Source organism: Pelophylax lessonae (assembly GCF_965119305.1).
Source record: "Pelophylax lessonae genome assembly, chromosome: 6".
NCBI classification, from domain to species: Eukaryota; Metazoa; Chordata; class Amphibia; order Anura; family Ranidae; genus Pelophylax; species Pelophylax lessonae.
In genome coordinates, this window is record NC_138773.1 from 156,886,559 (window position 1) to 156,911,635 (window position 25,077).

At 45.4% G+C, this 25,077-nt stretch overlaps 1 protein-coding gene across 5 annotated transcripts in view; it reads left to right on the top strand.

Moving 5' to 3' along the window:
* Positions 1–346: 346 nt before the first annotated feature.
* The window catches only part of USP7 (ubiquitin specific peptidase 7), a 666,343-nt gene continuing 641,612 nt past the window's right edge, over positions 347–25,077 (top strand). For 4 of the 5 annotated variants that reach the window (XM_082260831.1, XM_082260832.1, XM_082260833.1 and 1 more), the window contains exon 1: positions 347–1,122. In XM_082260831.1, coding sequence (XP_082116957.1) covers positions 1,041–1,122 — 82 coding nt within the window. In that variant the 5' untranslated portion in view covers positions 347–1,040. The remainder of the gene's footprint in view (positions 1,123–25,077) is intronic. The other variant, XM_082260834.1, reaches the window with a different exon arrangement.

The window sequence follows — 25,077 nt, forward strand, 5'->3', positions numbered from 1 at the left end:
AATCGCATCGAATCGTGAGGTAAGTGAAGATGCACAGCCCTAATGTTAACTACTGGGGCCCCTGGTCTGCATGGGTGAGTTTATGTAGAAGGTGAACTCCGCCTTTAAGTGAGTTTATGCCTCAGCTATTCAGGGTCAGAAAGTTGAGGAGCAAGCCAATGTCCATGATACCAATGTCCATGATAATGTGTGCACCCTATAAGCGTGCACACATAGGTCCCCGGCCAATGAACAATTTATTGTAGAGGGCCTTGTCAGTTCCCTACTTTGATTATCTCTCCTTTCCTCCCTCCCTCCTTCCTCTCTCCTCCTCCTCTCCACCTCCCTCTATCACGCTGCCCCATGCGGATGTGACATTTCACTGAGCCGCCATTTTGAGAGCCTAGCGTCTCCACACACAGGCTGTGCAGGCAGCCAGCATAGACAGGGAAGGAAAGGGCGCTAGTATTGTGGTTAGTGAGCTGAGCGGGCCTGTGCGGTGTGTGCTGCGGACTCGTGTTGGGAATAGGCGGGGTCCGTAGCGGGGTTCATGAGGCGTTGTGACTAGAAAAGGCGCGGGGCCGGTGAGTAGAGAGTCAGGCCGCAGAGCTCCCGCTGCACCGGCTGTGCTTTCGTGCGACCAATGAGCAGGGGGAGGCAAGCAGAGAGCAGCAGCAGCACACGAGCTCCCCGCGGCCCGGAGCCGCCAGGCCCGAACACGCTTTTTTTCGTCCGCTCGGCTAGCGGCGTCTGTCAGTTGTGTGTCTTAAAGTTTTCCTCCTCCGCCGGCGGCTACTGCTGAGAAGCCCCCGGGGAGACAGACCCCCTGCGCCGAAATTGGGCGAATAGCGAGCAAATACGTTCGCGTCTCTCTGCCGCCGGCTCCCTCTGCCCTTCCCCCGGCCCATCTGCAGCCGCCCGCGGGAAAGGCCCAGGCTGCAGCCGCTGCGCAGGCCCCGCCGAGGCCGCTCTCCGCCACAACCCAACCGGGTCCACAAAACAGATCGACGCCGGCGCAGCGAGCGGGAAGCCCCGAGGCCTTGGAGGCCGAACCCAGAGATATGAACCACCATCAGCAACAACAGCAGCAGCAGAAGCCCGGGGAGCAGCAACTCAGCGAACCCGAGGACATGGAGATGGAAGGTAGGCCGCATTCTCATCACTTTCTGGGTACCACAGGCCCCTATGGCTGCTCTGGAAGGGTATCCTTGGGCTTTGTAGTAGCTGGCCTGAATCCATTCCAGCAGTCAAAGTGTCATACATCTCATTACTAGTCCTGGGTTGGTGTGACAACCTGGGAGATTAGCCTGGATGACATCGGGGCCTATACCTGCCATGGATACACTGAAGGGGTCCAACACACTTACCCAAACTATAAAGACAAACCTATGCTGTCTATTTATATCCAATCAGGCAGGCTCTTCCCCCTGCGTAGTTAGATCTACAATCAGATTGTATTCATTATATTAAGCCTTCAGTCATTGTGTATGAAAGTGGTATTAAACCCGAACATGTATTGCCGCTTACTCATCCTCGGGGGCCCCTTTCACATGGGTGAACCAATCGGGTCCACCTGTCAGACCTGATCGGGCCGTCCTTTGCCCTCTATGGAGTGGAGTGGCTGATGTCAATGGATATGTGTTTGTTGACACCCGACCCTATCCGTTAAAAACAGACGGATGGGGGATTGGATGGAAACACAGGCGGTCTGTTTCAATCCAGCCATCCATAGAAGAAAGTGGGCTTTGTGTGCTCTGCATAGGCGGTGCAGACATGGATCTGTCATCCGCCTGCTCAGAGGATGGATGTCCTGCTAAACAGGCGGGTCCACTGGTGGAGTCTGCCCATCTGAAAGGGGCCTTCTATGTGGTGACTACATTAGTTTGCTTTATTAGGTTATTTTGCTCTGTGTTTGTTTACCTGGTGATCTGGCCATTTATTAGAATGCCCCCGCTCTAAATGAAGGCAAAACAGAGACCCATTTGGACAGCAGCATCATTAGTCTTAAGGATGGGAGGGGAGTGTTACGATGAGCAGATTAACGTCTCGTTCACATGGCCGTAACCCCCCCCCCCCCCCCCCCCCCAAAAAAAATAAAACATTTACTATTTTTTTTTTTTTTTTTGAAAATCCGAATGCATCTGCATACAGATCCGTGACCAAAAATCTGCACTTGACATGCATATACACGCATAGCATTGAGAAAAAGAACGTGACAATTTCTTAAAAATCTTTTTACTGGTTACAGGAGTGAAAAACAAACTGCACTCCTGCACTGCGCTTGATCCACAGGAGAAGTACAGCTAAACAAACTTTGGCTGTACTTCTTTTTGGTACAATAAAAAAATTGTAGCCAAACTCTAGAACCCTTTTCGTGCCGGTTCACACTACCGCGGCACGACTTTGGGGGCGACCTGTGAAGTCGCGTTCCCCGCGACTTGCACGGACTTAATATAATGAATGTCAATGCAAGTCGCTCCGAGGTCGCCCCGAAGTAGTACAGGAACTATTTTCTTAGTCGGAGCGACTTATGTCGCTCCTATTAGAATGGTTCCCGTAGCACTGCATGGACTGCGACTTGTCAGGCTGACCAAGCGCCTGACAAGTCGCGGTAGTGTGAATGGGCACTGAAAGGCAGTTACAGAAAATTCTTTTTCTTCCTATTTCTCATTAACCACTTAAGTCCCAGGCCTATTTCGGACACTTTTTGTTTACAAGTTAAAATCCAGTATTTTTTTCCTAGAAAACTACTTGGGTGGAGCCTCCAAACATATTATATATATATATATATATATATATATATATATATATAATATATTTTTAGGAAAGACTCTGGAGAATAAAATGTCGGTCATTGCAATATTTTTTGTCATGCGGTATTTGCGCAGCGGTCTTTAAAACGCCATTTTTTTTTTTGAAAAATTACAAAAAATCACGTTTCACTCTATTTAAAAAAACTAAACAGTAAAGTTAGCCCATTTTTTTATATATTGTAAAAGATGATGTCACGCCGAGTAAATAGATACCCAACATGTTACGGTTTAAAATTGCGACGACCCCCCCCGTGGGATGGTGACAAACTACGGTCAATAGAAATCTCAATAGGTGACGCTTGAAAATTTTTAGAGTTAGAGTGTAGCTCTTCTTTTTTTTTTTTTTTTTTAATTATTGCTCACTCTGGCGATCGCGGTGATACCTCGCATGTGTGGTTTGAAAAGTGATTTCATTCGCGGCTTGACTTCCGTATACGTAAAAGACCCTAGACCCCTCCACTACACTTTCATGTATGCAAAATGCCGAAAACGGCATTTTTGCATACAGTCGTTTTTTTTTTTAATCTGCCGCCTGCTTCGGGTTTGTCATCGGAGACCCGATCGAAGCCACTTCTGGCTTCGATCAGGACTCCATCCAGCCGGCGGACGCGCCGGCTGGGTGCTCGGGTCTCCTGGTGGGTCAACTTGCCCATACATGGTTTGAATCTTGGCTGGTCCCTGCTGAACCAGCAGAGTTTCAAACTGTCTTAAGACCGGTGTTCCGTGAGAATTACCTACCCGTGAGAAAAACCTACCCCACGTCACTTCCGGTGCTCGGCACTGTTTGTAATGCAGCGGGTACATTAAAACAGCTGTGCTGAAATACGAGTCATCTCCACTCCTGTCCCTGTCACTTCCCTGATCTCGGATAGTAAATATAAAAGCGCCGGCGGGTGTCTGAAAACATAAATCACGGAGCCGAGAGCCGCTTTTATATTTACTTGCCGAGAGCAGGGAAGTGACAGGCACAGGAGCGGAGATGACTCTTATTTCAGCACAGCTGTTTTATGTAACCGCCGCGTCGGTAGGTTTTTTTCACGGTACACCGTGATCATTTCATACTAGTGCGCATGCGCACTAGTAAGCTCCTCAGTTCTTCCATTAGGTATCCGGGGCTCTGAGCATGCGCACTGCTGCGCTGCTCAGCTGTTTCTGGCCGGAAGTGACGAGGGTAGGTTTTTCTCACGGGGTAGGTAATTCTCACGCTACACCGGCTTTACTTAGAAGATCACCAGAAAACATTGGAGCCTAAAAACAAAAACTGATGCAGCCATCACATCTGAGAACTGGTAAGCTGCAATATAATAAAGGTTTGCTTTTGAGATGAATACTTTAACTTTTTTGTTTTTCTGATGAGTAATGCCAATGGAAGAACTTTTTTTTTTTTTTTTTTCCCCCTATGGCACTGACTGGCTTTATACATTTTTGTTTTTTTCCCAGGTAGGCCTTTATATTGAGACTACTTTGCCCACAGCTGGTTAGCTTCATTAGGAAATATGCTGGTTGCTGCATCCCACTTGGGCCTCTTGCACATTGAGGTGTCTAGCCCCTGTGTTGCCAATCCCATAATTTTAGTGCGCCTGGGAGACATGGGTGTAGCATCCCTGAGCATGGCAGTCTATGGCAAGTGAAAGTACGCTGTAGTTTGATGGGGCCGAACACGTTACCAAGTGGTATTGGCATTATGCGTTCTACATAAGGAGCATCTGTCCCTGAATGCCTAGGGCTCTAAACATCAGTATAATTTGGTACCGCATTCAGCCACAGTATATTTCACACGCCATAGGATATGACCGGCTGTGGGCAGTGGGGCTGGACACTGTACCTGTGCCTCTCAGGTGTACTACAATGCTGTGATTGGAAGCACAGAGGCTAGACTCCTTGGTGTGCAAGGAATCTAAAATGCCTTCTACAGGAACCTGCAACTGTAAACTCTAACCTCTAACCTAATTAGGTGGTCTGAAAACTGTTTATATGTTTCTACACTGATAACACCACATTTGCTGTCACAGTGAAGCCACTTTTGTAACTTTTTTTTATTTGAAGCAATAAAAAGTTAGAAATTAGTTTCTTGTACTATATATAATTTGCTTCACTCTCTATTTTCTCTAATGTAACATTGTGCTACACAATTATGTACATGTGTAGGTGCCTTGCTTGTATAAAGATAGCAATGTTAACTGCCTACAGTTTTCACTGCAGAAGACTGACAGTTTTGGGTTAGTAGGGTTGCATATGCTTAAAGGCTAAGTTCACCTTCAGTAGCATGCTTCACCCATATTTAGGGTATAATATGTTGCTGTGCACCTCTCCCTACACCCATGGTCTTAATTTAAAAACCGCATGACTTTGTACAGCTCCACCCCCACAGCTGCGTCCATTCATTCATACAGAACTGTGAGTAAATGATTTAACTACAAATCCTGTGTCCCACTGTGGCAGACAGCTTGTAATTCTCAAACTAAGTGGATGATGAGCGCCCTTGTAGTTCATCTTTCTGCAATTCAGTAACTGCTTCTATGAGAGGCACAGACAGACAGCTCTCTGCAAGAGCCTTAAAGCGGTAGTATCCCACTGTTTTTCACTTTTAACTATAGGTAAGCCTATAATAAGGCTTCCCTGTAGGTACAATTTACGGCACGGTTTAGGAGAGATTTGCAGTGCATGCAGCCTCTCACGCGAGCGGCGCATGCGCTCTGAAGGTCTGGCGAAGCTTCAGCTTCCCTTGCTGGGAGTTTGCCGGAAAATGACTCCCGTGCGGGAGTAACGTTATCGTGGCTCTGGCCAATCACAGCGCCGGAGCCGCCGAACCCGGAAGAGACGCAGTCGGATCGTGTCAGCGCCCGCAGCGGTGACCGGGGGTCCGTGTCGGGGCTTCGTTCTAAGGTAAGTAGTTCATAATGAGCTAGTGTGCGATGCATACTAGCTCATTATGCCTTTGTCTTGCAGGTATTTTTTTTTTTTTTTGGTTTACAATTGCTTTAAGCCTTGTGCACATGATCAGATTATCGAACGATCTGTCGTCCCTTTTTTTTTGTTGCATGCTAGTTTCATATGGAAAGTGAAGAGGTTACTTTCATAGGAAATTTCCTGTATGACAGAATTTAACTTCAGAAGTGATGTCATGTTTTGTATGTGTTCTTTCGTTTCTGAGCATGCCTAGTCTTGCTCTTACGATTTTTTTTTTTTTTTTTTTCAGACAAAAATCTACTAATTAAAGGAAAATCTGATGTTGTGTTGACGTACGATAAAAATTTTATAGCCTGCACATCCACTTTATGTTGTCCGAAAATTCTTAATCGGCTGTTGAAAGCACTATACTAACAATCCGAAAATCGGCATTCGTTTGGATGAAATTTCCCTTCCGATTTTCGTATCGTGTGTACGGGCCTTTACACTGCACCCATAGTCATGATCACAGGTGCAAATCTCTGCAGGCTGCTAAGAAGTGGGTGGGTAGTGATACGTTTTCAGACAGACCCGTCAGTAAGGCCCTGTTCACACCTGAGCATATTTCAGTTCATAAAACACTCATCTCTGAAGTCTCAAAACGCCCAACAAGCAAAATTCCATTCATTTCAATGACCCCTGTTCATATTTGAGCGTTTGTCTCCTCAAGCTCAAAGTGCATGAGCTTTTTTGGCACATTACAAGCGTCTTTGTTAGATGTCAATGCCTTCCTTTAAACACCTGCAAAAAGACCCCCAAAAAACGATTGAAAACGATACACTCAGGTGTGAGTGGAGCCCGAGTAGTTTATGGGTACATCACAAGGAGCGAGATAAGCTTTTAACCACTTAAGCCCCAGGAGATTTTACCCCTCCTGACCAGGGCCTATTTTGCGATTTGGCACTGCATGACTTTAACGGACAATTGCGTGGTCGTGCGACGCTGTACCTAACGAGTTTGACGTCCTTTTTTCCCCACAAACAGAGCTTTCTTTTGGTGGTATTTGATCACCTGTGCGAATGTTTGTGTTTTTTTTTTTTTTTGATGCGCTATAAGCCAAAAAAGAGCGTCAATTTTGCAAAAATATCTTTCAAATTTTTTTTATATGAAATTCCAAAAAAATGTAAAAATCAAATTTTTTTTAATATTTTAGGCCAATTTGTAGTCTGCTACATATTTTTGGTAAAAAAAGCGTATTTTGATTGGTTTGCGCAAAAGTTATCGCGTTTTCTAACAAAGGGAAAGTTTTTTTTTTTTTTTTTTTTTTTTTTTTTTTTTTTTTTTTTTCGGGACTGCGACATTGGAGCGGACAGATCGGACCCTTGACTGACATTTTTGACACTTTTGGGGGTACCAGTGACATTACTACAGTAATCAGTGCTATACATTAGGGCTGTCACGACTCGTCGACTACAAAAAATCGTCGACGTGCGGAAAATGCGTCGACGCGTCAACGTGTGACGTCACACGCCCCCGGCCGGCCGCCGCCCGCTTGAAGCATTGCCGGCCGGGTGAAATTCCCCCGCCGGGCTCCGTCGGAGACGAGAGGTGAGTGCTGACCGTCTCCAGCACCCCTGTACTGCCACAACACACATTTGCATCCTCCCCCAGCTACTTAGACATGTCACATTTGCGGCGCTACACCGGCTTGTAATGGCCTGTACTAGGTGGGAGGGCTTACTGGGGGGTCTGCACTGGAAGGGGGGCTTACTAAGTGGTCTGTACAGTACAGACCATTTAGTAAGCCCCCCTCCCAGTACAGACCCCCCAGTAAGCCCTCCCACCTAGTACAGACCCCTTAGTAAGCCCCCCTTCCAGTACAGACCCCCCAGTAAGCCCTCCCACCTAGTACAGTCTGTACTAGGTGGGAGGGCTTACTGAGGGGTCTGCACAGGGAGGGGGGCTTACTAAGGGGTCTGTACTAGGTTGGAGGGCTTACTGAGGGGTCTGTACTAGTGTACTGGGAGGGGGGCTTACTAAGTGATCTGTACAGTACAGACCACTTAGCCCCCCTTCCAGTACAGACCCCTCAGTAAGCCCTCCCACCTAGTACAGACCCCTTAGTAAGCCCCCTCCCAGTGCAGACCCCTCAGTAAGCCCTCCCACCCAGTACATACTGTACTAGGTGGGAGGGCTTACTGAGGGGTCTGTACTGGGAGGGGGGCTTACTAAGGGGTCTGTACTGGGAGGGGGGCTTACTAAGGGGTCTGTACTAGGTTGGAGGGCTTACTGAGGGGTCTGTACTGGAAGGGGGGCTTACTAAGTGGTCTGTACAGTACAGACCACTTAGTAAGCCCCCCTTCCAGTACAGACCCCTCAGTAAGCCCTCCCACCTAGTACAGACCCCTTAGTAAGCCCCCCCTCCCAGTGCAGACCCCTCAGTAAGCCCTCCCACCCAGTACATACTGTACTAGGTGGGAGGGCTTACTGGGGGGTCTGCACTGGGAGGGGGGCTTACTAAGTGGTCTGTACTGGGTGGGAGGGCTTACTGAGGGGTCTGTACTGGGAGGGGGGTTTAGTAAGTGGTCTGTACTAGGTGGGACGGCTTACTGAGGGGTCTGTACTGGGAGGGGGGGGGGCTTAGTAAGTGGTCTGTACTAGATGGGAGGGCTTACTGAGGGGTCTGTACTGGGAGGGGGGTTTAGTAAGTGGTCTGAACTAGGTGGGAGGGCTTACTGAGGGGTCTGTACTGGGAGGGGGGCTTAGTAAGTGGTCTGTACTAGATGGGAGGGCTTACTGAGGGGTCTGTACTGGGAGGGGGGCTTACTAAGTGGTCTGTACTGGGTGGGAGGGCTTACTGTGGGGGGCTTACTGAGGGGTCTGTAGTGGGAGGGGGGCTTACTGAGGGGTCTGTATTAATTACAGGATTAATTAGCTAATCAAAAAGACTAAATTAAGCAAAAAACAAAAAATTTAAATAATCGTTAGATTAGTCGACTAATCGTAAAAATAATCGATAGATTAGTCGACAGACAAATTAATCGTTAGTTGCAGCCCTACTATACATATGCACTGGTAGTGAAGGGGTTAACTTTTTTTGAGAGGGAGGGGTGGTGTGTGTCCCTAGGGGCGTGATTCTAACTGTGATTGGCTGTGGCTTGACCTGTAAGAACAGTGATCAACGGTCCTACATAGTAGAACCGTATGATCACCATTCTTCCACAAGGGAGAATGACAGGCGGCTTTTTTACATTAGCCGCCTGCCTTTCTCCTGGTGTCACGGATGATCGCGAGTGCCCGGCGGACATGGGGTCTGTGACCGAGCGGGAGCACGCATTCGGCGCCGCGCGCTCGCTCCGCAAAGCCTCACAGGCTAGCGACGTAGACCTACGTCGCTCTGCCTGTGAAGGGCTGACTGCCGCAGTAAATATACTGTGAGCAGTCGGCAAGTGGTTAATGCACGCATTGAATTTTGACCAGTTTTTGCTGAATGGAAATGCACTATATGGGTAGTCCTGTCAGCAACACTCAGATCATAAAGTCAGTTTTTCAGTCAACTTTTTGTTGAAGGACCTAGGTAGCAAATTGTTGGCTGAACAGTACCTAAAATCAGTCAGATGTAGTCAGGCCTTGTTTACGCTTGTGTAACCGCCCCTCCTTAAGCTGCAAAGGCAGCTTAGGGGTGTATACATGTGCAGCAACAGTGATGCATTGCATCACGTTGTGCTAAAAATGTATCCCTGCTGTTGTCTGAATAGGGGTGTCTCACAACCAGCTGCAATGCAAGCATGTACACTGGATATAAAAAGTCTACACACCCCTGTTAAAATGCCAGGTTTCTGTGATTTTAAAAAAGAGACAAAGATAAATCATCTCAGAAATTTCCACCTTAATGTGACCTATAAACTGTACAACTCTTGAACAATAAACTGAAATCTTATAGGTGGAGGGAAGTAAAAATTAAAATATACTTGCATAAGTGCACACCCATAAACTAATACTTTGTTGAAGCATCTTTTTGATTTTTTTTTTTTTACAGCACTCAGTCTTTTTGGGTATGAGAATCAGCATGGCACATCTTGACTTTGCACAATTTACCCACTCTTCTTTGCAAAAACACTCCAAATCTGTAAGTTTGCGAGGGCATCTCCTGGGCACAGCCCTCTTGAAATGGCTCTACAGACTTTCATTTCGGATTCAGGTCTGGGCTCTGGCTGGGTCATTCCATAACTTGAATCTGGGAAAGCCACCCCATTGTTAATTTGGATGTATGCTTTGGGTTGTTGTCATGCGGAAAGATGAAATTCCTCTTCATGTTCAGCTTTCTAGCAGAAGCTTGAAAGGTTTGTGCCAATATTGACTGGTATTTGGAACGGTTCATAAATTCCCTCTACCTTGACTAAGTCCCTGTCCGAGCTGAAGAAAAACAAAGCATGATGCTGCCACCACCATGCTTCACTGTGGGTATGATGATCTTTTGGTGATGTGCAGTTTTGTTTTTGCGCCAAACATATCTTTTGGAATTATGGCTAAAAAGTTCAACCTTGGTTTTATCAGACCAGAACATGTTTTCTCACATGCATTTGGGGGACTTGAAATGGGTTTTTGAAAAATGTAGCCAGACTTGGATGATGTTGTTTGTAAGAAAAAGGCTTCTGTCTTGCCTCTCTACCCCATAGCCCAGACATGAAGAATGCGGGAGATGTTTGTTTTTACATGTACCACACAGTTAGTACTTGGCAGATATACCTGCAGCTCTTTTAATGTTGTCTTTTTATCAATTGTGGAGGGAAGTCCCAGTTCTTGGTAATGTCACTGTTATGCCATATTTTCGCCACTTGATGACGACTATCTTCACTGTGTTCCAATGCCTTGGAAATTCTTTTGTACCCTTCTGACTGATACCTTTTTTAACATTGAGATCCCTCTGATGCGTTGGAAGCTCTCTGCTAACTATGGCTTTTGCTGTAGGATGCGACTAAGAAAATGTCAGGAAAGACCTACTAGAACAGTTGAACTTTATTTGGGGTTAATCCGAGAGACTTTAAAGCGGGTATTTTTACCCGCTTGGTGAATTTTATCTACAGGTAAAGCTTGCCTGTAGGTAAAATGAATATCTCCTAAACTTGCACGGTTTAGGAGATATTCACCCTGCATGCAGCCACTGAAAGTCCGGCGTATTGTGCCGGAACATCAGAGCTCCTTGCTAGTACATTATGCTGTTGTCTTGAAGTTGTTTTTTTTTTTTTTTTTTTTTTTTTTTGCACTGACACAGCTACATCTCCAGCTATATGAGGTTCTGCACAGTTTTGCAACCACTCTTCTTTAGCTTTTTTTTAACTCCCTCATCCCTAAAAGATTTCAGGTGTCCCCCCCCCCCCCCCCCCCAACTGAGTTGTACAGGTCACATTTAAAGATGGAAAAAGTAACATTATTCTTTTGTCTATTTTGTTTTACATCACAGAAACCTGACCTTTTTTATATCCACTCTATGGTTTATTGGTGGTGTGACATTTTATGGGGTTACAACATGGAATAGAATTTCCTCCTCCCTGCTGGTCAAATGCCCTTTGAAATGGGGCTGCACGATATTGGGGGGGGGAAGAACATTGCGGTATTTTGTTTTCAACAATGTATATCGCGATATTCCCCCCCCCCCCCCGAGTCCCGACTTCTCCCTGCCTAATGGTAAATATCGTGTCTTCGGCGATATGAATATCACCCACGCCCGCAGAACGATAGTCGATATCACATCGACTATCGTTCAGCCCTACTTTGAAGCATGATCCCAATGCAGATATCTCTTCAGAGGGTGGCATGAGTGTAAATGAGGCTTTACTGGTCAGATATTCTGATAGCTTGCCCAAATCACTATAATAGCATTCATCTGTGCTGTTAGTGTGGATAGAGCAATCTTTAAATTTATTTTTCATAATAATGGTTTGGACTATACAAGTACATGTTTATTTGTGGATATCAGCCATGTTGTACTTGCTGGGGGTAGTTAGGGCCACAAGCCTAAACATCTGTCATGGTTGAAGAAATTCATAATTTTTTTTTTTTTTCTTTTTCTCGACAGTAAATCCCTTTTGGTATGTTGTGCTACACAAGTATATATACAGCAGTGCCCTACCAATATGCAGAGTCATTGCCTTGTTGAGGGAGGGGAATTTAGTAGAAATAGATTACCAATGATTTGAAGATGTGGTTGTGAACATGATTGATTACTTTGGAGCTTGAAAGCCTTTGAAAACATCTTTAATTTTCATAAATTGTGCTAGGATGTAGTTGCAACCACTGGAGGGCCACAAGTTGAGCACCTATGATTTAGTGTTGTATACAAATGGTGGAAAAAGCAACCCGCTCCACATGGAAAATCTTAGTGATTGCAAATTTATTTTTTTTATGTTATACTTGCCTGCTCTGTGCAAAGGTTTTGCGCAGGGCAGCTTCGATCCTCCTTGGGTCCCCGGCGTCTAGCCATGATGTTTACACAGTGGGCGGTGAAGTGAGAGGCAACATGTTTCGGATCCTCCTAGCTCCTTCGTCAGAGCAAATGAGAGAAATGGACGGCATACCTATATTTAAAATGAGTGCAAATGGGGGATGGAGGGAAGTGCACTATACAAGGGTGGAGCTCCACTCTTTTGCTCTCAAGAAGAGGGAATATGTTGAAATGTTGGTGGGTAAGAGTGAGAGATTAAAGCTGGATACACACTATAGAATTCTCTTTTTTTTCCTTTTTAGATTTACCAAAACCATATAATGGGTCAAATCTAAACACTTTTAATTTGTTTGCAATCAGGGAGGCTCCTGCACTACATGGTTGAAGGTAAATCTAAAGGAAATCGATCAACAAAAGTTGTATAGTGTGTATCCAGTCTTAGAAGAAAGTGTATCAATGTAAGGTGGATGAAAATTGAGGACCTAAATTAAGAATGAACTATGTCTCTGTCAATGATATCAACATAAGAATACAAAAGTTCTTGATTGGGCGCAAGGATGGGTAAGGACAGTAAAATAAAATGGAACACTGGATTTTGGACCATCTCAATATGATTATTTGTAATGGGGGATAGGACAATGTTTCTGATCTATAATATTGTGTCTCTATTTCTTCATTAAGAGTCCATTCACACTGGCGGCCTGACAAGTCGCCTGACAAGTCGCGGTCCTCCTGCTCCCACTGTGTAGTACAGGAGCCGTTCTAATAGGAGCGACACAAGTTGCTCCGACTTAGAAAAAGGGTCCTGTACTACTTCGGGGCGACTTGCATTGACTTCCATTATGTGAAGTCCGTGCAAGTCACGCCGAAGTCGTGCTGCACGCGACTTCAGAGGTCGCCCCAGAAGTCGGAGCGACCTAATGTGAACGGGGGCTTAACCCCATGGATACTAAAGTATTTAAGGAAAATAGCCAATATGTTTTTTTTTTTTTTTTGTTCACATTTTTGTATCTTTCTGCTGTTTGGCTAGTAATAGGAATTTGTTCCATAACCCAAACTGCTAGCCCCTCAGTGGATTGTGCATGTTTCCCGAAAATGTTTGGGTACGCGTTTTTTTTTTTTTTTTTTTTTTCTTTTCTATGGCTCTCCTGTTCCCCAAATCTTGTATTCAGGAGCCTTATGGTCCTGCCCACATAGAGCAGACCACAGGGACATTTGAGAGCATAGTTCACTTGTTCCTCAGAATTTATCGAATACTGTCTGTTTTGCCTCAAAGGACTTGAGGCCATTCGGGACAAAAGCACACGTTAGGCAATTCCCTTTTTCTGCATTTGTACATTCCAACCAGATTGGAAAAGATTCTGCCTTTCTTGGGGACCGCTTTTTTAGTTTTAAATTTACTAGGGGCGATTTGGCTTTTAATGTTGCGGGCTTTCCGATAGGTGATTTTAGGTTGGGTGTGTAGAACTTGTTTTAAAATTGGATCTTGTAATATGCACCAATGTTTTTAGAAGATTTTCTCCATCCACTTAGAACGACAATGATATTGGGTGATTAAATCTGTCTGATATGTGGTTCTTTGGGTGTCTCACACTTTATTTTGGATATGGGATTGAGGTAGGCCATATGGCTGTTTCTCTCTATGATCTAGTGTATCCTTTCTCAAACAATCTGGTGGGAAGGGGGTTGCTCTGCTCAGTATCCAAAGTACAGTTCCTGCGGAGTCTATGAAACTGACTTTTGGGTATGCTGTACTTCCATCTCGGGTGGTGGCAACTACTAGAATGGACATAGGAGTTGCCTGCAGTTTCCTTGAAGTTATTCTTAGTAATAATCTTGTTACCTTGGGTCCACAGGACTAGATCAGGAAAAATGAGTCGGAGTCGTGAACATGGGTAAAGGATAACTCAAAGGCGTTATTGTTGCAGTATTTTACAAATTCTAGGATACTAGTAGGTGGTCCGCCCCAAATGATGACGATATTGTCAATATATCTTCCATAATTGACTATATGCTGTGCAAAGGGATTGTGTGGATGGATGGACTGCAATTCCCATAGTCCCATCGTTAGGTTCACATAGCTTGGGGCAAATGAAGTTCCCATAGCCGTGCCTTTGGTTTGAAGGTAGAATTGTTAGTTAAACACAATAATTGTGTTCTAAACTGAATTGGGTGGATTCAATAATGTATTGGATCTGAGTGGTGTACAAGGAAGTGTTGTACAGCTTGTAAGCCAATGTGATGGGGAATGGAAGTAAAAAGAGAGGCGACATCCAATCAGAGCCAGCTGTAACTGGATTCCTATGTGTAGTTTGTTAAAACATCGATGAGGTAACCCGAATCTCTGTAGGATGGAAGTTCTTTGGCCAAAGGTCGTAAAAAAAAAAAAAATGATCTATGTATTGGGAAAGGCTGTAGGTGACCCCCCCCCCCCCCCCCCCCTCTTTGAAGCAAGGACCTTGAAAAGTTTTATGGTGGTTTTTTTTTTTTTTTTTTAAGGAAAAGCGGCATTTCCTTCTTGTTGAGCACTTGAGTATTATTGGCTTCTTCAATGAGGATTTTGAGTTCCTCCAGAGTCTTTATGAAAGGTGTGAGAATCTGAAAGGAGTCTGTGACTCCTTGACAGTCTGACTTATCAAGTAGGAACCAGACCTCATCCCTTGTCTGCCGGTTTTATGATAATGTCAGGATTTTCTTTAAATTATATATGGGCTGTAATTTCCATTTGAGACAGGTTCAGGGAGCTATGAGATCTATTGGAACACATCTTGGTAAGATCAGTATATATCCTGGTGTAGAAGGTGTCTATAAAGGCACCTTTTAATATGGGTGGGGTAAAAAAGGATTTGGGTTTGAATGTGGTATGTTGAATGGGGAGTGTTTTTTAACTCATGACTACTGGGTCCACCTGATCATTTTCCCATAATTCTACAAGAATCCGGAGCATCTCCGCATCTGCTGGATCTTGTGCTGGGTTGAAATGATGTGATGTGGGCCAGAGGATCTAGGCTAGTCTCTGAATGACCGGTAAACTGTAGTTTATAAACCGGGCATGTGTGATTAGTCCTTTTTGGGGATCCATTCGTGATGGGGGGGGTGCGCGTGTGCGCTTCACTGATGTAGATGATTTGATTTTGGAACGAGTTGGTGGGTAGGTGCCCTTATGCATGAAATTATATTTCCTCATGGGACCTAGGTTGAAATTTGGAACAAGGCAAAGGCTTCTCAGTGACTTGATAGGACTGGATCTCATCCTTTTAGCCCTCTGTGCAAAGGTTTTGCGCAGGGCAGCTTCAGTCCTCCTTGGGCCCCCCACCCCTTCTGAGCACCCCCAGAGCAAGCTACTTTCTATGGTAGCATTCATGGGCTTTTTCAAGACTTGCACTGTGTGTCCATTGACAGTGTGGCTCAGCTCTGCCTCCCCTCAGAGGCTGTGATTGGCAGGAGCTAATTGCTGCTTCTAATGCCTTCATGTTCAGAAGGGGAGAGCGGAGAGACACTGCTCTTGAGCAGAGTGCCGGATCAAGGCTGGGCTCAAATATTTAATAGAAAATGGGGGGGGGGGGGGGGTTGTGGAGAACACTTATTTTTACCTTACTGCTGCTAGCTGTGAGGACACTAGTCAGGAGGGAGGGGCCAGGATCGCTGTCGGGATACTTGCATCCACTTTAACGTTTATGAAACAATTAAATTAAAAGCATGGCTGTTTGTGAGCTATATTGGGTTGACTGGTAAGTATCCTATCTATAAAAATGCAATGATCAGTTAACACGTTGAGGTTTCATAGCAGCACAAGACCATGAACATAGTTTCAAAGAAGCCATATAGTTAGTATCTGTAATTCAAGTATTCCTGTGTGTGTGTATATAATGCCCCACAGAGATGCTGCCTAATTTTGATTTTCATATCCTATGGTACTGTACTGACTCCGCCTCCTGAAACTTCTCCCTTCAGCACCTCTTTAATTCAGAAGACAGGCTCCGAGTTCTGTGATGCATCAGTACCTGCCCACAGGGCATAGTAAATATGAGTCACAGAATTCAAGGATGTAAATGTGTTTTTAAAAAGTTCACATACTTCAAGATCATTTAGGTAAATGGGAATCTTTGAAAGTCAATGTGAAAATGAACAAGGATTTTACATTTTGACCCTAAATATATGCTTTAAAAGCTAAACTGCAGTCCCATTATAACAGGGGTGGGGAACCTATGGCCTGCAGTCATCTGGTCCGGCCCCCTGTGCAGCTGAGTCTGTCTCTCAGCAGCAGTATCCACAGCGCAGTACACACCAGCAGTTCTTTTCAAATCTTACCACCACAAAGTCGACTGCGCTCTAGACTGACAAGACGCAAACCTGGAAAACCAGTTGGGAGTAGCAACATCATCAATACCAGCTAACATCACACACACCACCAAAGAGAAGCCGTTGCAACCATCACATTTAGGGGTGGGTTAATTAAATGTTTGATCAAATATAACAGGCACATTTTTAAGCTGATAATTTTGTACATCCCCCCCCCCCCCCCCCAAATGATTTTATAAATGCCCAAATGGCAGAAAAAAAAAGGTTCCCCACCCGTGCATTATAAGAACACAAATGAATGCAGTTATTCAGTCAGGATCTGCGGAGTGCACATATACTGACAAAAAATAGGCTCACGAGAGGCCACCACATCAGTCTACCTCCTGTCCATTCACAGGCTACAGGCAGGAAGGTGAACACATTTCATGGCTTAACTCTCCTTGCTGTAATTGACCTCCGTGGGTTATGGGCTGTCAGTGCCCACGCAACCGGTGTCTTGGTGTAGGGATTTAAAATGCCTGCTGTTCTGCGCGCACCCCCCCCCCCCCTCTTTTTTGTTGTGTTTTTTTTTTTTTTTCTTCAGGGCTTCCAGGATGACCCAGATTAATTCTGATTGGTAAGTGCTGCTGCGAGTTAAACGTCTCGTGAGGTTGCATAAGGCCGGATCTTGGCCCGAGTCGCAGCGTTCCTTCTGGCCGCTAGCCCCCCTCCCCTTATTTCGGTGATGAGGGGATGTGGAGTGGTGCCCGCCTGGTTTCTGGGGGTTTGATGAATATGATGTGCCCCCCCCCCCCCCCCTGGATGCTGTAAGGGGTGGACGCAGGCACCCCCTGGGATGGTCGGACCTGTGGGTTCCCCTACTTAACCCCCCCCCCAGGCCTCCCTCGGTTTTATTGTCCTCCCTGTAGGCCTCCCTTGCTGTACTCCCTACCCCTCCCCCTTGGTAGCGCTGTTGGGACAGTGGTGGATGTTGCTGGTGTGTGCAGCACTGTACCGGTGCGGGAAGGGCAGACTTCCATGATGGGGTGGGTGCTGCTCGTTTTGTGGCTTGGGTCCCCTTCTGCTGCATAGTTGTGGCCTAGGCTCAAGGGATGTTTTAAGGTCCCTGGGAGCCTTGTGGGTGCTGTGTGTTGCCATTCTTTTGGGGCTTGTTTCTTTTTTCCCTGGACACCGCATATGGATCTCCTATGGGGTGGTGAGTCCTAGTGGGGGTCCCTCCCTCTCTGCTGCAGGTTGTGGGGTGTTTTTGCCTCTGGATACCCCTGTGGTAATGTGGGTGCGATGCCTCAGGTTAGGCGAGTCCCCTGGCAGTGCAAGACGTTTTGCTGGTGGGGTTCTCCCTTTTCACTCACTGAGTCTCAGATGCACATTTCTCCACCAGGGTCCCAGCCTTCCATGGATGCACTGGTGGCAGTCCTGGAGTTCTTTGCTTCCCGGTTGGAGATGGCCTTTGGGCGGCGGGCTAGCAGAAAGCCTCAACTGTCTCGTCAGATCCTGAATATGGCTCTGCCACCACGGAGGGGGCCCACCCTGCAGTGTTTGTAGCCACACTCCTGTGATCAGTCAGATAGTGAGAATGATTCCGCCATACCTGCAGCAGCGCACCAGATGGTGCTGGTTGATGCATTTATTATATCTGTGTGGGAGACTGAAGATGGAGGATGTAGCTGAGGCAGCTGCGGAGGTGGCCATTCTTTTTGGTACTCTCGCAAGGCAAAAGTGTTTCCTTATCCCTTATATTTTGCCAAGTTTGTCTACAAAGATTGGGAGCGCCTAAAACATCCCTTTTGTGATTCCTAAACGTTTTGTGGTGAGGTACCGCCTTGAAGAGTCACTTCTGAAGAAGGGGACTGGTCCCGCCAGTGGTGGACCCTCCTCTCTCCAGGTTAAATAAGGCCACCGTGATTCCGGTAGAGGCATACCCGGCCTTTACAGATCCGGCTGACAGAAAAGCGGAGCCTGTGGCCCTTGATATGTTAAATATTGCTGGTTCAGCGCTACGGCCGATCCTGGCCATTGCCCTGGTATCACAACCTCCTAATGGAGTGTGCTAAACTTTTGCGCCATCGTCTGGGGTGTGAGCAGGCTCTCTCGCTCTCTCGCTCTCTCGCTCTCTCGCTCTCTCGCTCTCTCGCTCTCTCGCTCTCTCGCTCTCTCGCTCTCTCGCTCTCTCGCTCTCTCGCTCTCTCGCTCTCTCGCTCTCTCGCTCTCTCGCTCTCTCGCTCTCTCGCTCTCTCGCTCTCTTTAGAACGAAGCCCCGACACGGACCCCCGGACATCGCTGCGGGCGCTGCCATGATCCCTCGGCGGCTCCGGCGCGGTGATTGGCTGGAAGAGACGGCTCCGGCGCGATGATTGGCTGGAGCCGCGATGACGTCACTCCCGCGCATGCGCGCGGGAGTGATTTTCCATGCCGGTTTAGGAGATATTATTTGTACCTTCAGGTAAGCCTTATTATAGGCTTACCTGTAGGTAAAAGTGTAAAAAAGTGGGATACTACCGCTTTAATGCTGATAGGCGTTTGCGGGAGGAAAGATACAATGTAATCATTTTGTTTATAGTTACTGGGAGTTTCCACAGCTGTTTTCTCTGCTCCCTCAGCTATGCAAAGAATCGAGAATATGTCAGGTTTAGATCGTCAGGGGGGGTGAATCGAGATCGCGATTTTCATACGATTAATCGTGCAGCTCTACCTTAAGTGTTATTCTGCGAACCAAAGCTCTAACAGGTTTGCCCTTTCCAGACGATTGCCTGTTTGGGGCTACCCTGAATGACGTGAAGTCTCTCGGGGGATAGGGGAGACAGAACACTTTTCGTAGTCTGAGAAAGGAAAGGAGCCTCATCGCAGAAGTGGTCGTCCTTCCTCTGCACACACATTTATTTGTCCCATCAGGGTCCACTGACAGGTGGACACGGTGTCAACATTTTGGTTGATTCCCGATACCATAATTTGCCTAATGGTTAGAAACACAGACCACGTGGATTGCTTGACAGTGGGGGTCATTTATTTAATGAACAGCCCCTGTGGGGTGTTTTATATAGGGAAGACGAAAAGGAGTTTTGGTGGTGAAGGGACATATCTCGTCAGATGAATTGGATGACATCTATACAACCATTGGTAGACGCATAGCTCATGTTCATAATTATCACATGACCAAACTTCCCTTTTGGGCCTTAGAAACAATCAATCTTGATGGAAGAGGTGGGGACTGGAACAAGACCCTCTTGCAGAGAGAGGCCCGTTGGATATACAATTTTAAAAGCCACCCGCTCTCCAGGTTTAAATTTAATTTTGAGCTATAAACCTGGAAGGCTTTACATAAGGTGCTCAGAGCGGCCAGATGTAATCTACATTTAGGATGTGCTGTCTAGTTGTACATTTTAGGTCAATGTGCTGCTCTAATTATTATTTTTATTTTATTTATTTTTTTTGCAGTGCCTTTCTGTTGGTCTTGCGGGATTCCAATTCAGGTGCCCAGGCTGAATTAAATCTCACCTAGCACGTATAGCCCCTTCCCTTCCTGGGCTGGGGCGTTTAGCTTAGGTTGTAAGAAAAAGTAGGGATAGTGGCGCTGCCTATATGGATTTAGATTAAAAATGTGTAAAGTGCTTATGTGCTGACATAAATATGTGCAATGATTTAATATAAATACACCAATACAGAAATATAATCCTAAACCTCAAATGGGTGCAAATACGCAAGTGCAATGTATTAAAGTGCCTTCAAGAATGTTGAAAGTGACTGGTGCAAGAAATTATATGTGATAAATAACATACATAGGCAATAATAATAATATTCATACAATCTTAAGGTGCTTTGAAAAAAGTGCTATATGGTGTAAGACACCCCAATATTACCACCTTAACTGGTAAAGGTTAGTATAAAGTGCCAACAGAAACCAGTCCTAAATCTATACAGCTTGCAAAGTCCAGTAAAGGATCTAGTAAAAAAGTCTGTCACATGCAGTGACCACAGGCAAACATAGGTTGAAATAGGTGACAACACTCGGGTGACAACACTCTGATTGATAGATGAAGAGTAACCCCGTGGTGGTTGCCTATGTATGTTATTTATCACATATAATTTCTTGCGCCAGTCACTTTCAACATTCTTGAAGGCACTTTAATACATTGCACTTGCGTATTTGCACCCATTTGATTTGCACCCATTTGATGTTTAGGATTATATTTCTGTATTGGTGTATTTATATTATATCATTGCACATATTTGTCAGCACATAAGCACTTTACACATTTTTAATCATTAGAGTCTTCACCATATTTATATCTAAATCCATATAGGCAGCGCCACTATCCCTACTTTTTCTTACATCCACCGTATAGTCTCCGGACTATCATTCAGGGAGGCTGCAGCCTACTTTTTAGATATATCCCATATATATATATATATTATTTATACACTGAGTGTTCACTCATCCATATAGTCCGTGGCGCGGAAGTCTTATCTTTCTCTATTTAGCTTAGGTTGGTGCTGTTTGTCCATCTGGCATCTCCTTTGCTGGTCAGCGGATGTTTTCATCCTGCTGGTTTCATGTGTCGGCGCACTTTTGCCCTCATCTTTGTCTTTTTCCATCATGGCCCCCCCCCCCTCGCCCTTTGCCGCTTTCCGGGTTGGTCGTGGGCGGCCTCTGGCGTTCCTTCCGGTATGACGCTCCATGCTGCAGGCAGATGTTTACTCTCCCTCCACTCCTGCCCATTTCCAACCTTCGTTGCCCTTCCTGGATATGACGTCAGACGTCAGGGGATGATGGGGTTTAGTGCGGGGGACAGCTGGAGAGGTTCATCTCCAGCAATCTTTGCCTTGAATATTTTGCTGATTGGCTGCCTTGACTTGCATGATCTTCTCCCTTTTTTTTATATGTGTTCTATACCAAGACACTCTCATTCCTTTCCTGTCCAGGGAGGAATACACTTGGCTCTGTCAAATACAGGTAATGTGGCACTCTGCTTTGCTTAGTCTTGAACAGTTTCAATAGTCATTTTTTGTACTTGGTATTCAAGCTCATTTGCGGGTACAGAAATTCAAAATGGGGAGTCCATGCGCACTGTGGTGGCATCCCTAAATCATGGGGGTTTCCTAGGATTTATCGACATCAAGGATGCTTACCTGCACATTGTAATATGTGCCCAACACCAATGTTTCCTCTGCTTTGCTGTGTAAGAGGAGCACTATCAGCTCATGGCATTGCCCTTTGGTCTCGCCTCCACTCCTCGGGTCTTCACAAAGGTGTTGGCCCCGGTTTTGGCATTGCTACGTCAACTGGGGGGGATTGCTGTGCTGGGCTACTTGAATGACCTCTTGCTAGTGGAGTTATCATCTGCATTCATGAACGATGTGGAGATCACTATCCAGACCTTGAAGGAGTTTGGTTGTCTTCTGAACTACCAGAAGTCTGCCCTGATCCCGTCCAGGATATTGGATTATCTGGGTCTGACTCTGGATTCAGCTCTGTCCAGTCTTTCTTCCTTCCTTTGGACAAACTCAAGCAGTTGCATGCTGCGATTCATCTGTTGTTGTCCCACAGGAGGTCCTCCCTCTGGACTTGCATGCGTGTGCTGGGCCTGATGGTGTCTACCTTGAGAAGGTCCCATTTGCACAGTTTCTCATGAAGTCCCTCCAGAGGGAGATCCTGGTGAAATGGAACAAGTGCCCAAAGTCTCTGGACAATCTGATTCGGCTGAGCCGGGAAACCAGGGGTTCCCTGGTCTGGTGGCTTCATTCTTCGGCAGGGAAAATCCTTTCTCCCCTTTGTATTAGACAGTGGTCACAATGGATGCCAGTCTGTCCAGCTGGGGAGGTGTCCTGGGGCTGAGCTCTGTTTAGGGTTGTTGGACGCTGGAAGGATCCAGGCTATCGATCCATGTCTTGGAATTTCAGGTGATCAGACTTTGCCTGTATCACTCGACTGATTGGCTCTGGGTGGCTTCCGATATGGATCCAGTTGGACAATGCCACGGCAGTGGCTTATGTCAATCACCAAGGCGGAACAAAGTATTTTGCAGTTCTGGAGGTACACTGCATTCTCCGCTGGACACATTCTAGGTGTGGAAAACTGTCAGGCGGACTATTTGTTGGCAGACATGGGTCCAAGGGGAGTGGTCCCTTCATTCGGACGTGTTTCATCTGTCTGCGGTGGGGCACCCCCGAGGTCCACCTGTTGGTGTCTTGGCTCAACAGAAAGGTACTGCTGTTTGTGGCCAGGTCACGGGATCCTTTGGCAGACGCCACAGATACTCTGGTGGCCCAATGCGGCCAATATCTTCTGATCTACGCATTCCCTCTCAAGCTTCTTTCGGGGCTTCTGTGCATTGAGGCAGAAGGGATTCCAGTCATTCCAGTGGTCCTGGACTGGCCTAGCTGGTCTTGGTACGCCAACCTAGTGCTATTGATTGCCGATGTCTCTTGGAGGCTGCCTCTCAGGGAGGATCTGCTGTCCCAAGGGATGATCTTCCATCCTGCTTTACAATCACTGGCTGTTGAAAGCCAGGTGCTGAGGGATAGGTTTGCCTTTGTTGGTGATTCCGACAATGCTGAAGGCTAGGATGTCTACCTCCTAGGAAGACCATTGTATGTGAAAAATGTACATTTTGTGGGGTCAGTGAATCACCACGGACTTTTTCACCTATTGCACAAAAATATAAATGAATTACAGATTTTATAGATTCTATTGCTAATTACATGCGTTTTTATGTCATACAAGGTTTCATAACACAAGTGTCACTAATTGCAATTTTATTATCACTAAAAGTCACCAATTTTATATAGACACAGATATATATTTCACCTTTTTACTAGGTTATTACAAATGGTTCACATTATGGTATTATAGATGATTTAAAGTCCACCATTTATTTATTGGTAAACAAGGTTTATCTTTATGGACATAATTGATTGGTGTAGACAATCTAATACCCCCTAACACACCTGGAACACTACCACTGATTACCAGCGCCTATTTTTTCCACTTATCTACTAGTATTTTTTTTGTCACACTACCATTAAAATAAAAAAAGGGCAGCAGATTTTTGCATTACATCAAAGGCCAAAACATTAAAACCAGGCGCCTTCACCATTTACAATCTACTAAAAAAAGTTTATTAAAATCCAAATAGGTAGCATACATTATACTCACACAAACATAAGATGTATACATCCATGTAGGAACTGGGAACAAATTGCCTCCAGACCACTTCAATACTAATGGATAGTGTGACGGCGTCCACAATGACCTGGCTTGCGCGTTTCGAGTGAGAACTCTCTTCATCAGAGCCAAAATCGTCACTGACCCACCATCAATTCCCAGACTGTGATATAGCCAGTCTGCACCACCCACATCCCTGCACCCCGCCCCACAAAGGAGCAAAGATCAGGAATGTGTGTAAACAAACTGGGTTATGTGTAACCCAGTGTGCAATATACAACCCATCGGCTGACATCACATGAATACCGGCCACAAACAGCTGATTATGGCTTACAGCTAGTGATAACCCAAAAATTAAGTATCTCAGAAAATTAAAATCTTGCATAAGACCATTTAAAAAAAAAAAAAAAAAAAAAACATTTTAATACAGAAATTACTTAATGAAAACTGTGTCCATGTACAGTATAGTAGGTACCCAATACTAGGTCAGGGCTCCTCTTGCATGAATTGCTGCATCAATATGGCGTGGCATGGAGGCTATCAGCCTGTGGCACTGCTGAGGTGTTTATGGAGGCCCAAGTTGCTTTTGATAGTGGCTTTCAGCTCATCTGCATTGTTGGGTCTGGTCAGGTGTCTCCTCTTCCTCTTGACCATACCCCACAGATTCTCTATTAGGTTTGGGTCAGGCAAGCTTGCTGGCCAATCAAGCACAGTGATACTTGATCATTAAACCAGGTACTGGTACTTTTAGCAGTGTGGGCAGGTGCTAAGTCCTGCTGGAAAATGAAATCGGTATCTCCATAAAGCTGGTCAGCAGAGGGAAGCTTAAAGTGCTGTGGAAATGCAGTATATTAGCCTGGCACATGGTTATATGGGGGTGATTCAGTTTGGCATAGTCTACTTTAAGCTTTTGGGCTTTAAATGGTTCCTATCCTTAAAGTGATTGTAAAGTAGAGCTGCATGATTCTGGCCAAAATGAGAATCACGATTTTTTAGCTTGGAATAAAGATAACGATTCTCTCACGATTCTGTGTAACAAAAAAAAATTGGGATAACTTTATTGTTACTTTTTTTTTTTTTTTTTTTTTTTTTTTATTCATTAGAGTCTATTAATTGCGTTTTGAAAGACTGCTGCGCAAATACAGTGTGACATAAAATATTACAACAATCGCCATTTTATTCTGTAGGGTCTCTGCTAAAAAAATATATAAAATGTTTGGGGGTTCGAAGTACTTTTCTAGCAAAAAAAAAAAATGATTTTTAACTTGCAAGTAACAAGTGTCAGAAAAAGGTCTAGTCTTTAAGAGGTTCAACTTCCTTTCTCCCTGGCAGAGGGAAGGAAAAGATACAATGTAATCATTTTGTTTATAGTTACTGGGAGACTTGATAGGCGTTTGCTGGGAGGCTTTTTTTTTTTTTTTTTTTTTTTCCACAGCTGTTCAGCTATGCAAAGAATCGAGCATATGTCAGGTTTAGATCGTCAGGGG